The 13375-nt window shown below is 33.6% G+C and overlaps 1 protein-coding gene across 6 annotated transcripts in view; it reads left to right on the top strand.

Annotated features, from left to right (window-relative positions):
* Positions 1-13375, top strand: part of PDS5B (PDS5 cohesin associated factor B) — a 143594-nt gene that overhangs the window by 92112 nt on the left and 38107 nt on the right. For all 6 annotated transcript variants that reach the window (XM_039873036.1, XM_039873034.1, XM_039873033.1 and 3 more), the window contains 2 exons: positions 6378-6501; positions 9209-9367. In XM_039873036.1, coding sequence (XP_039728970.1) covers positions 6378-6501; positions 9209-9367 — 283 coding nt within the window. The remainder of the gene's footprint in view (positions 1-6377; positions 6502-9208; positions 9368-13375) is intronic.

Genomic DNA, 13375 nt, shown 5'->3' with positions numbered 1-13375 from the left:
AAATTTTGTTTTAAATTATTAAATTCAGTGAGTTGATTTTGAGGAAAAATGATAAGAGTTAAGTGAATGTTTATTAAGTTATTTTCCCTTGAATTCACCAAAATAATTTAAAAGAACCAACAGAAAAATGTTTCTAAGTAGGAGAGACCACAGACTAGACAGATTGTTTATACTGAATTGAATGTGAGAACGAAGTGTTCTGTCATTTGCTTAAATTTAGAAGGAGATTTGAGGCTGGCTTTGAAAGAAATAAGGGTTGCCTAGTTCGGCTGTGCAGCTAAAGGGGAGCCTTTGCAGGCACACTGTTTTCCTCTGGGCTGACCTGCTTTCCTGAACAGGAAGAGCAAAACTTAGAGTAGAAAAAATTATGTTCTGACTCGCTAAACAAAAATGATGGTGAGTTACGGGTTTCCTTCTGACTCAGCTCATCTCTTAAGAGTCTGGCCCACCCCCAGGCAGATGTGCCAAATCCGAGTATCCCCTTGTAGCAGAGGATAGAACCAGAGTCCAGTGCGGCTGGTTCTCATCACTGGGAGAGTTTCAGCAGACTTGGAGAGAAAGTACATGGATAAGGGACTCACTACCTTTAGTCTCAGCTGCCTCCTCTGTGCTACTTAGCCAGCTGGTGAAGCAAGTATAGCCTGAGTTGGGAACTTTGATGCTAATTTCTTTAGAGAAATGTTCAATCTCTAGTCATCAGGGGGACACTATCTGCATTTTTGTTTGAATGACAGAGCCAGAGAGAATTTTTCTTATTCAAAAATGAATTAACAAGAATACAAATAAATTAACAAACATGAAACTTATGCAAATGTTTTGGCATTCAAAAGTAGCTGATAAGCACTATTTGGAAGAATTTAATTTTTCTAGGAAGAAAGAAAATTTTAGACAGTCGTTCTAAACTGCCAAGGAAGTTAAACAGCAAATGCCATCTGGGAGGAAAGAAGAGAACAAAAATAAGATATTATATAACAACGGAGGTGGCAAAACCTAAGTATAAAGAAGAGCAGAAACAATTTACATTACAGAATACAATTTATTATAAGCAGCAAGGAGTAAACAATACAGAAAATGTAATCAGCTAGAGATTGAGCTTGAAGAAATTTCATAGAATGTGGAGATAGTGGGCAAAGAAATAAAGGCAGCTGAGGAGAATTAGCAGATAGTGAACAGCTATAATTGTTTTGCGAGGAAGTGCAAAATATTCAAAAAATAATAATAGTAAACTTGTTTAGAATGAATGAAACTGAATCTGGAGATCAAGAAGAGCTCATGTTTTAAGAAAATATCCTGAATTTTCAGGGATCACAGAAGTGATTTCAGAAACATCAGGGAAAAGGTAATGAAAAAAACAAGTAATGAAAGCTAACATTTCTTTTCAACCACGTAAGATTTCTCAAGTTAATGATTCAACAGCTAGGGAGTTTTGATGTAGAAAAGTAACGTAACTAAAGAATTTCCTAACTGGCCAAGTTATGTTTAAGAGCAAATGAAGGATATTCTTTAGGATACAAGAAATCAGAAAATGTATTACCCCCTCCTTTTTTTTTTTTTATTGTGAGGTCACTCTGTTTACCAGGTTTTATGCTTTTTTCCTTTTGCATTCAGTTTTGCTTATGCCCCTAAATCCAACTTTTGTTTTCTTGTTTGCATATCTCTGATATCTTTTCTCATCATTTCATTCTCAGTATTTAAGTTTTAGGTGTGGCTATATCTATGTTTTAGATAATTGAAAATATGGATTTTTTTTTAAAGGACGATGTAATAAATAAAATTGGCTCGAGAAGAGGGAAGAAAAATATAATAGGCTATAATTATAAAAAAGAAATTAGGAAAATTACCCTCTAATAAGAGTGCCAGTAAAAGTTGTGTGTTAGAGAAGATATTTTAAATCTACAAGGGACCAGGAATTTTAATTATCTTTTAATTATTGAGAGCATAAGAAAAAAAGAAACATTCAGATTACTTCTTATAAAGTCAAGATAACTAGCAGGAATATTTAAAACCTGAAAAAAGATATCCCCCCCAAAAGAAAACTGAGACAAATCTTACTAATATTGATGCAAAAATTATAAGTGAAATATTAACAAAAAGATTTTACTATATAGTACAGCAAGAATATACTATAGCCAAATATGGTTAATTCCAGGAATATAGGAGAGTGATATTAGTAAGCTTAATATTCATGTTAGAATTTATTATATAAGCAAGTAAAAGGGAAAGGGCACAAGTAGATCATTTTGATTGATACTAAAAGGGCTCTGATAATAAATCAGTCTATTTATAATTAAACCCAATAAAATTGGATTAAATGTCTTCATAACGTAATACCTTTCAAAGCAGTAGGCACCACCATACAGTAAAACACTAGAGGCATTCCAGGCGAAGTCAGAAACGAGATGGGGGCATACAGTATCGCTACGATGAGTTAGCATTGTTTTGGATAAGAGGTTCAGGTGTTGGAAAGGAGGGAAACCAAGTTGCCATTTTTCTTGGAAAATCCAAGAAAATCAACTGAAAAACAACTAAAAACAAGATAGCCAAACAAGTATGTAAAAATCCTAAGTTGTCCTTATATATCACTAACAACTGTAGAAAATATTGTAGGAGTAAAAATCAGAAGACCTTTAAGTAAAGTATATAAGAAATTTGCAACCCTATCATGGTGAGTGAAGGAGTATAATATTTTACAAAGAAATTGGTCAGGAAAAGCCAGATTACCCAATAAGTAACCGGCAAGCTGTTTTGAAAAAGAAAAATTAATGTAGACTACTTGTCTTGATTTTATGTATATTCCAGATGATTCAAAGATAAACTAAGATTTTAAATATATAAAATGAATTAATAAAAGTATTAGTAACCAGTACATTTAGACAAAAGTCATGAAATAAGTTGGAAACATGGTATGCTGGGAAATTATTTTCAATAATATGACTTAATTAATATCGTACTACATAAAGACTCCAAAAGGAACAACAGACAAGTCTCACAGTAGTAGAATAGTAGCAAAAGGAACAAACAGGAAACTCTTCCAGCCCCCCAAATCATGAAAAGACATTTATGCCTGCTAATAGTAATTGAGGAAAATACAAATAAAAAAACTCATGTGCTGTAACCAGTGTTAACTGGCATTCTAGTGATGCTCGCTTAGTTGGAGTCTAAATCGATGCAGCTTTTCTGGCTTGATAATACTTACCGACTTTAAATGCGTGTAGTCTTTAACACCATAGTTTCACTCGTAAGAACTTATCCCAGAGATAATTAGAAAAAATGTCCACGTAATGATTGTATGGTTCCCGGTCCAGTCAGAGAAACAGAAACCATACCAGGTATTTTAAACATAAATGAATGAATGAATACAGATATTTGAAGGAACACCTGGAAAGTGTTGAGGCCTGCCCACTGGGTGGATAAGCCCTGTGTGTATCACCCAGCTGTCAGCACAGGGGCCTGGCTGTTGCTGGGGGGCAGGGAGGGGCAGGGAAGCTACTGCACAGCATGCCTTCAGAAGCTCGAGTGTCTTTTATTGGAAAAACCTAAGAGGAAGCTGGCTCTTGAGGGAGTCTGGGTAATGTAATTTATAGATTTACAGCTTGGGGATCTCAAAGCAGATTACCAGATAGGCTTAAAGTCAGAGATAGTAGGTAAGAAACTAGCACAGGATTGTTCATGGTTTTACTGTTACGGTTTAAGTAAAAATAAGACCGTCATCAGTAGGTGATTGGTTAGATCACTTGTGGTCTAGCACCTACTCAAGAGCTGTGTGACCATTGAAAAGAATTGTGTTTAGCAATACTTGACATGTCTGATGACCACCTGTATGTCTTTGGAAAGATGTCTCTTCACGTCCCCTGCTCATGAGTTCCTTATCTCATGCTATCTTAAAAAATCCCAACTAGAGTTGCTTCTTATTTGTGTGTGACCTATAATTTTTCTCTTGATTACTAAGAAAAGAGATTATGGATGTTTGTATTGTAAAATCTGATTTATGAGAAGATGGGTCTTACCTGGGGAGTTTAGTTAATGAAGTAACCAGAAATAATTTTTTTTTTTTTTCATTTCACAAAGAAGCTGTAAACCTTAGATTTTCTTTATTATCTGGTATGACAAGATGTTCCAGGCCCATCTTGTACATGTCCTGCCCCAGAGCTGGAATTAGTTATTTCTCGAAGGATCCCTGGTTCTTTTTGATGGGAATAGTATAAAGAAATCAGAGTGTAAATCTTGTGGATATTCATTGCTAATGTGTAGGTCATTCTTCTAGGAAGATGCAGTAGACATAGCTAAAGAAACTTTTTTGGAATATAAAATGCATTGAGTGTTTATATTGATTATTGCAGTTCAAATTCAAGACTATAAGGTTTTTATTGAACCTCTGCAATTTTACATCTGTACCTCTTTTTCCCCATGCTGAGATAGTACAAGATGATAAAACTATAATATTACATAATGTCTCACTTGAATTATCCCATAATAGATACATAACAGTCTCAGAATAGCAGCACCACCAATGTTACTCCTGAAAACAGTTGTCTGTTTATTTGTTTAGGTGATTCTCCCATATGTATTCATGGTATATCACATGTGAGGTATTACGGTCAAATTTCTGTGTTTTAAAGTTGCTTGGAATGATTCTTCTTTGTGTAATTATGCTACCAAATGGATACACATTTTTGTTTGTTCCTTTTTACTTTTTAAGGGGATACTCTTTTAAAATTTAGTTTTATTTTATTAATTATATGAACTGTTCACTCCATGCGACCACTAGGCTCTATTTGGGCCACTTCTTTCTGTAGTGTAGTCTAGAAACTCCCTCTGTGCAGTAAGTGGGAGCAGAAATAGGGCTCTTCTAGTTTTTTTCCCATCTTCTAGCGGTTATAGTACCGTGCCTTCTCTTGTCCAGGGTCTGAACCCATTTAGCTTGTTTTCTACTTGTTTAAGGTTGGAGAGTAAATCCAGTCTTATATATACTGTCCTAGTCTGAAACAGAAGTCTTTTCGGTGTAGTTTAATTTGTAATATTTTCAAATACGTGAAAGTAAACATCTTTTCACACATCACAGAGTAATTTGTATAAGAGCTTTCTACTCTTTTATGTCCAACCCATTTTTCCATAATATTGTCGGTACTCTATTTGTAGAAGGTCTTTACTTGTTAGGAACATTAACCCTGTCTCCCTAATATGAAATGTACAATTTCCCCTCAATGTGTCATGTGTCTTTTTACTATATTTTGTTATTGATATCTTTTGTGAGACAGTTATTGTGATGCATTGTTGTGTCTCTAAATTCTTACAAGTACTGGAGCACTAGATTGGTGTTAGACAAAGAGGAGGATTCAGAAGTTTCTTTCACTGTGGTATTTGAATAATAGGTGAGGTAAGAGGTTCCATTTCATTCAGTAATCATTTTACATTCTCCTGCATGTTCAGGAATGTTCTTCCAGGTAGCTACATGTCTCACTCCCTAACTCCCTCAGCACTCTGCTCAAATGTTACTTTACCAGAGAGGTCTTCTGTCACTGCCTATTTAAAACTGAAACATTCTTACACACCCTTCCCCATCCTTATCCCTGTCCTTTTTTTCTCCTTGTTTTTTATTTTCCTCTACAGCGGTTATCACAATTTGACAGAATACATATTTTGCTAATTTATGCATTATCATTTATCCACCCCTAATATGCTGCTAGCATGAAGACAAGGATTTGGGAATTTTAATAGTGCCTGACACACAGTGAGCATTCAGTTTGCAGTGGTTAAATAATCAGATTTCCCTTTATATAGGTTGTTCTGGTACAAAGTGAAAGATGAATCAAAGAGGAAGAGAAACTTGAAAAAGAAGGAACAATTAGGTCCCTTTATGTGTGAGATAACAGAAGGTTACCTGGAGTGATAGCATTGAAGATAGAGAAAAGGCTAATGGGAATCACATTAAAAAGAAGAAAGAAATAGGTCACCATTCTTGTTCGTATTTATAATTGTTAAGTAAAATGGAGGGAAAAAACTTGTATTTGGATTGTATATTTTTAAAATTATTTTACATATATATTTTTTTCATTTTGGTGACATTGGTTAATGAAATCCAGTAAGTTTTAAGTGTACAGTTCAAGAGTAAGGCATGCATATATATATATATATATATTGTGTGATCACTGCTCATAGATTTCTTTGTCACCACACAGTTGATGCCATTTTACCCCATCTACTTTCTCTCTATATTTTTAAGGTAAATATTTATTAAACAAAATTATAAATTATTTAAAATGAGTATGATTAGATGTGACTTTTTTGTTCTTAGAAACCTTTACTTTAAAAACACGAGCCTTAAAGTATCCAATGGAAATCATGTTGATTTTTCTGATTTATTGTTTTTTTTCCAGAGCTTTGCTTCCCGTTTTACATCACAAATCTAAAAAAGGACCCCCTCGTCAAGCCAAATATGCTATTCATTGTATTCATGCAATATTTTCTAGTAAAGAGACCCAGTTTGCACAGATATTTGAGGTAAAGAAAAAAGATTTTTTTGTTTCATATGTTATAGTCAAAAAACAAATAATGGTTTTATAGAATGTTCACATCTGGTAACGCATCATTTTATAGTATACAGTAAATCTTCACTTAACTTTGTTGATAGGTTCTGTAATTTTAAGTGAAATGATGTATAACAAAAACAGTTTTACTATGGGCTGATTGATATAAACAATAGTTAAGTTCCTGTGACATATCAACAAAACAACATTATTTTAGGACTTGCTTTTTTTCAGAATTTGAATCAGTATAATTAATATTGATGAATGGTTACAATATGAAAATATCTGATTATTCTGATGTTTGTGCTAACTCAAATTTAGAAATCAAACAGTTGTATAATATTTTTGACATTTACTTATGTCTATACATTATACATTATATTTATACCTTATACATTGTATCTATACACTTATAATTAGCAAACTTTTCTTAATGAGTAATTACGTGTAAAATCATACTTGTTGATAGTAGGTAATATTATTCTGTCAATTTACAGGTTTGAAAATTAGATTTCTGTTTATGAAGTATAGGATTTTGTAAGTCAGTACCAATTGGTAATATAAAGTAAATAAGTTTCTACTTTAATGACTGATGTAATTTTATGTGTATCTTTTTAAAGTGTATCTTTCAAATATATATTTTATATTATTTTTTTCTACATTTTTAAATTACCATTACCCTTTCTAAGCATTGCAGATTTATTGCAGTCTGTTCTAATCAGGGACTATCTTTACTATTCTTATTGCAAATAGAAGAAGCAGAAAATCTGTAAAATTCTAACATAATTTTAGCTTATGAGCCTTGAATGAAGTCAGAACAATTTGGAAATTATGCTGAAGGCTACCGACCTTAAATACTTTGACTTGTGACCTTTGTCTTAGAAACGTTTACTCTAATTTTGTCATATTTTTAGATATTATGTTGAAGACCTAAAGGAGGAAGAAAAGTCATTTTCTTTATCTGTCAAACAGCATGTTTGCTATAGATAGCAAATCATTTATTTTAAATTTTGTGTATTTTGGGGTGCAGTTTTTATCTGTAGTAAGTTTTTCTGTATGAAACTTTAGTGAATTCATGTTAATTTTATAGGAAACTTGTTTTTCTTAATCTCCTTTTCTTTTTAATGATGATGAAGACAGTGATGATAACAACTTGAATTTGTAGGGTACTTTTATTTTGATTTTGGTATTATGTCTGTTATTTTATTTCATCTTTACGAGAACCTAACTTATAATCCTTCTATAACATACAAGGTTGGCTGGCTCTCTGAGAAAGCGTTTCATAGAGATATCTGGCCTTTATGAGGTTACTATTAATCCAGGCTCTAGCCATTAATCTTGCTTTTTCAGAAACGATTTTATTATTTTATTGTAGAATACTGTCACACTTGTTATAGTAAACTATTAGAAAAAAAAACATGTGTACTCTATCATATTCTTGTTTATAATGTAAACAAGCGGGCACATGTGCAGTAGAAATGATTGAGAAGTTGTCAAGAGTAGCAAGAAGTAAATTCATTTAAATATACTTTTGGTTATATTGGGGAAGCCTTGTATTGCCTAATATTTTAGGAAAGAACAGTTTTGTATTATTTTTTTCAAGTCTAGATCTCTTGTGTTCAGTATGGGAGAACAGAGCATCAATTCATCATTAAAATGTGTCATTAAAAGTTCTAATAGCTAATAAATTCATTTGCTTCAAATCAAAAGATGCAAAGCAAATATCCAAAGAAGAAAATAATAAATAGTTTTCCTCAGCCAACCCAGATATCCCCAGCCAACCACTTCCCTTTTCAGAGGCACCCAGTGTTACCAGTTTCTGGAGAGATTTTTTTCATATATAAATAATGTAAACACACACATTGTGTCCCCTTCCCCTCTGCCAGTGATAGCATATTGTAGTCACTCCTCTGATTTTCCGATTTTAAAAATTTAACAATACATTTTAGACATTCTGTGAGTATATGAGGAGCCTCATTCTTCTGTCATGGCAAAATGCATATTAATGGTTAGATTTCCTATCAGAATAATAAAATAATTTTACTAGTTATGGTATTTAATATTAGATGCTATAAAAATCCACCAAAAAAATACATGTGCATTTGGATCACATTCCAGTCAGTGGCTTAGACACACACACTCCTTTTGACTAGTGGCTTCTTTCTAAGTCTCACTGGACCCTTGGTGTTAAGCCAGCCAGTGAGTAAGGAGAAGGAATGTGGAGAAGACACGCCGATCACCTGCTGCTGCCGCCTCAGTGCAGGCGTGCCGCACCTTACTTTTACTCACATTCTGTTAACCAAGCTTAACTCAGATATCCTTGTTTAACAGCACAGGAAACTGCTCACGGAGGCACCTTCATGCCCAGGAAGTAGAACAGGGGTACATGTTGGGGAGTCCTAGCAATCCTTCACACGTTCATATGTGTGGTCATAAAATACATGATTCTCTGTGCTGAAGTGCTTCTTTACCTACTTCTATTTTGGGTAAAACAAAATATTTAAACATGACACTTTTTAGACATAAATAACCTATAGAAGTTTAAATGTAAGCTTGAGTTACTATTTATATCATGTATATGAATTGAAATTTTTGTGTTTTTTTAATTTGAAGATGAAATGTGTCAACAATTTATTTGCATATTCGTAGAGTTGATTATATCTTTCTTTTCTCATTTTCAGCCTCTGCACAAGAGCCTGGATCCCAGCAACCTGGAGCATCTCATAACGCCGCTGGTCACCATTGGCCACATTGCTCTCCTTGCGCCCGATCAGTTTGCTGCTCCTTTGAAGTCTTTGGTAGCTACTTTCATTGTGAAAGATCTTCTCATGAATGATCGGGTAATTTGTATTTTTTAGACTTGTTTTCTTCATAATGTTCTCTTCTAAAATTTTATACAACAAAGAGAAGTGAAATGACATAAATAACACTTCCATTTGCCTGCCTTATTTTAGGTTTTCCTATCTTTTTAACATACTCTCTTTCCATTATAAGTAAAACAACATTGAAACATCACTTTAGTTGGGCCAGGGCATGTGACTTGAAATACATTCCTTGATAAATACAAAATACCACCTGATTCTGTTTATTGTAGCTTTAAAAGGGTTTAATTTTTGTAATGACATTTGTTCTTAAAAATGTGAAGATTGACAAGCTTGTTTATACTATGGTTGTCATGACAGCAGAGAATTAAGAGCCCCAGGAGAAAACTGGGACGAAAGTAATAGTTTCGTTTGTCTCCAGTTTGTGAGTACAGTAGTCCCCTCGTCCACTGTTCTGCTTTCCATGGTTTCAGTTACCCGTGATCAACAGGGGTCTGAAAACATTAAATGGAAAATTCCAGAAATAAACAATTGTAGGTTTTAAATTGCGCACCATTGTGAGTAGCGTGATGAACTATTGTTCCGTCCTGCATCCTGCCTGGGATGTGAATCACCCCTTTGTCTAGTGTCTCCACGCTGTATGTACAGTACAGTAAGATATTTTGAGAGATTGAGAGACTACATTCATATAACTTTTATTACAGTACATTGCTTTAATTATTCTATTTTTATTAATTATTATTAATATCTTAATGTGCCTAATATATAAAGTAAACTTTATCGTAGGTATGTATGTATAGGAAAAAAGATAGTGTACATAATTTTCAATATTATCTCTGGTTTGACAGTATTATCTTTGGCATTCACTGGGGGGGTCTTGAAATATATCCTCTGTGGATAAGGTGAGGAATACTGTATTTGGGACAAGGCATGTTTGGGTCTGGGAAAATTGACCTCTCATGGTCACATGGAGTTTTATGCACATGTGTATATTTTTATATATACACAACTGCAGACACATACGAAACCATCAATTTCGTGTCCACTGTATGCCCAGCACTGTACCTAGGTTCTTTGTATAATTAAAAGAAATAAGAGGTAAAGTTTCTCTTAAAATATAGTTGCAATTCTTGAAATGTGTAGCTGAATTACCACACTTATTATCCATTTTTATTCTTCTACTAAAGCATTTTAATATTATTAGTACTTTTAAACTCATTAGTTACGGAAAAATAGTTTGTGGGGATAATAGTCACGGTCATTACATATATTAGACCTCTAATGGTTTGTGGCTGTTGAACTTTAGTTGACTAGAGCCATGTATTACCATTGTGTACGAGTTCTACTGTGTTCTTCAGCTGTATGTCTCACTTTTTCTTCCCCTACGTACAGTATTTCATATATATCCTTTAGGTCATGTTTGCTAATCATGTGTTTCTGTATCTTTACTGTTTTGTTTTCTTTAATGAAAAAATTTTATTAAGAGAAAGAACATCAGAAAAGTACACACTTTATAAGGGTATAGTTCATTAAATTATCAGAAAATTAACATTTTTGACTAACCAGCTATGCAGATAAATAGCACCCCAAAAGCTCCCTGTGTCTCTTTTCTATTACCCCCTTTCTACCCATGAAAATAACTATATTCTGACTTCCAGCCCCAGAGATTAGTTTTACCTTGTATAAATGGAGTCATGCAAAATAAATCCTTTATGTCTAGTTTCCTTCACTCAATATTATGTTCGTGAGATTAATCTATTTAGTTGGATATAGCAGTAGTTCATTCCTTTTCATTGCTGTGTAGTATTCCATCGTTTGCATATACCATGATGTATCTAACACAGTTCTGTTGTGAGACATTTAAGTTATTTCTAGGGTTAAATAAGTAATGCTGTTATGAGTATTCTTTTATATATCATTTTGAGCACTATGTATGCATTTCTGTTGTTAGTGTAACTGCTGTGTCCTAGGGTATGTATAAGTTCAGTTTTAGTAGATTTTGCCAAATGGGTTTTCAAAGTGATTATACCAATTAACGTTTCTTTTTGTGCTGGATGAGAATTCTGCTTATACCATTGCTTATCTGTACTAGGTATGCCAGTCTTTAACGTTTTAGCTACTATGTGAACGTGTAATGAATAATATGCTCTTGGACTGTGGTCCCCAACCTGTTTGGCACCAGGGACCAGTGTTCCTATAGGAATCTGATGCCTGATGATCTGAGGCGGAGCTGAGGTGGTGATGCTAGCGCTGGGGAGCGGCTGCAAACACAGATGAAGCTTCACTCATTTGCCCGCTGCTTACCACCTGCTGTGCGGCCCAGTTCCTAACAGGCCATGGACCGGTATCGGTCCGAGGCCAAGGGATTAAGGAACCCTGCTCTTTGACACTTTCATTTTGGCTGTTCTCTTTTGTGAAGTCCCTGCTCAAGCCTCTTTCACATTTTTCTGTGAAATTGGCAATGCCTCTAGATTTTCTTATATATTCTGTTGACAGTATATTTTGCAAATTTTTCTTCCTGCTTTGTAACTTGCCCTTTCACTCTCTTAATGGTGTTTTTTGATGAACAGAAGTTCATAATTTAAATAAAACCCATTTTATCAGTTCTTTTCTTTTCGTTTAGTACTTATTAATACATTTTATACTTCAAGTCTTTTTTGCCTACCCCAAGGTCATGAATGTATTCCCTATATTATTTTCTGTAACTGTGCCAAAATACTAACCAGTAAGCACATAAATGGCTAAATAAATTTTAAGTTTAAATTAAATATAAATCTATTCACACATTTCAAGTGCCGAGTAGCCACATATGACTAATATTGGACAACACAGAATGTTTCCACCATCTCAGAGAGTTCTGTTGGAGAGTGTTGCTCTAGAAGCTTTTTAAATTTTGCATTTAGCTCTATAATCTACTTGGAATTGATTTGTATATCATATGCAATAGATGTCAAGATTCATTTTTATTTCATCTGACTCAGCCCCATTTATTGAAAAGACTGTCTTCCCTGCTGCTTTAAAAAGAATTGACTTAAAATTCACATAACATAAAATTATTTTAAAGTGTACAATTCAAGTAGCATTTAATGCATTCACAGTATTGTACACCCACCACTTTTATCTAGTTCCAGATCATTTTCATTAAGCAGTCATTCTCCAGATAGTTCCCTTAGCAACCACCAGTGTTCTTTTTGTCTCAATGGATTTACCTACTCTCATATTTCCTATAAATGAAATCATACGACCGTCTGTGCCTAGTTTCTTTCACTTAGCTTAATGTTTTTGAGGTTCATCTTCTTTGTGCCATATATCAGTACTTCATTTCATGGCTGAATAATATTCTAGTGTATGTATTTCTCACAATTTCTTTATTCATGTGGGTTGTTTTCACCTTTTGAATATTGTGAATATTTTGTGTCTGAGTATTTGAGTACCTACTTTTAGTATATGCCTAGCGTATATACCTAGGAGTGAATATGCTGGATTATATGGTAATTCTATGTTTAAATTTTTGAGGAACTGCCACACTGTTTCACAGTGTTTGCACCATTGCACCTTCTTACCAGCAATGTATGAAATTTCCAGTTTCTTTACATCCTTGCCAACTTGTTAATTTTCTATTAATTTGACTATAGCCATCCTTGTGAATGTGAAGTGGTATTTCATTATGGTTTTGATTTGCATTTCTCTAAAGACTCATGAAGTTGGGCATCTCACGTGCTTATTAGCTCTTCCTATATCTTTTTTGGAGCAATGACTATTGAAGTCTTTTGCCCATTTTTCTATTGGGTTGTCTTTTAGTTGAGTTATTTATATAGTCTAGAAAAAAATCTATCAGATATATGATTTGCAAATATTTTCTCATTGTGTAGGTTACCTTTTCACTTTTTAAAAAGACCTTTTTAAAATGAGATATAATTGACAATATTAGTTTCAGATGTACAGTGTAATGATTCAATATTTACATGTATTGTGAAATGATAAGTCTAATTAATATCTATCACCGTTATGAATTTATTATCCCAT

The sequence above is a fragment of the Pteropus medius genome, unplaced genomic scaffold (genome assembly GCF_902729225.1).
Source record: "Pteropus medius unplaced genomic scaffold, Ma_sr-lr_union100, whole genome shotgun sequence".
Classification (NCBI taxonomy): Eukaryota; Metazoa; Chordata; class Mammalia; order Chiroptera; family Pteropodidae; genus Pteropus; species Pteropus medius.
This window is presented reverse-complemented; position numbering and strand designations above follow the sequence as displayed.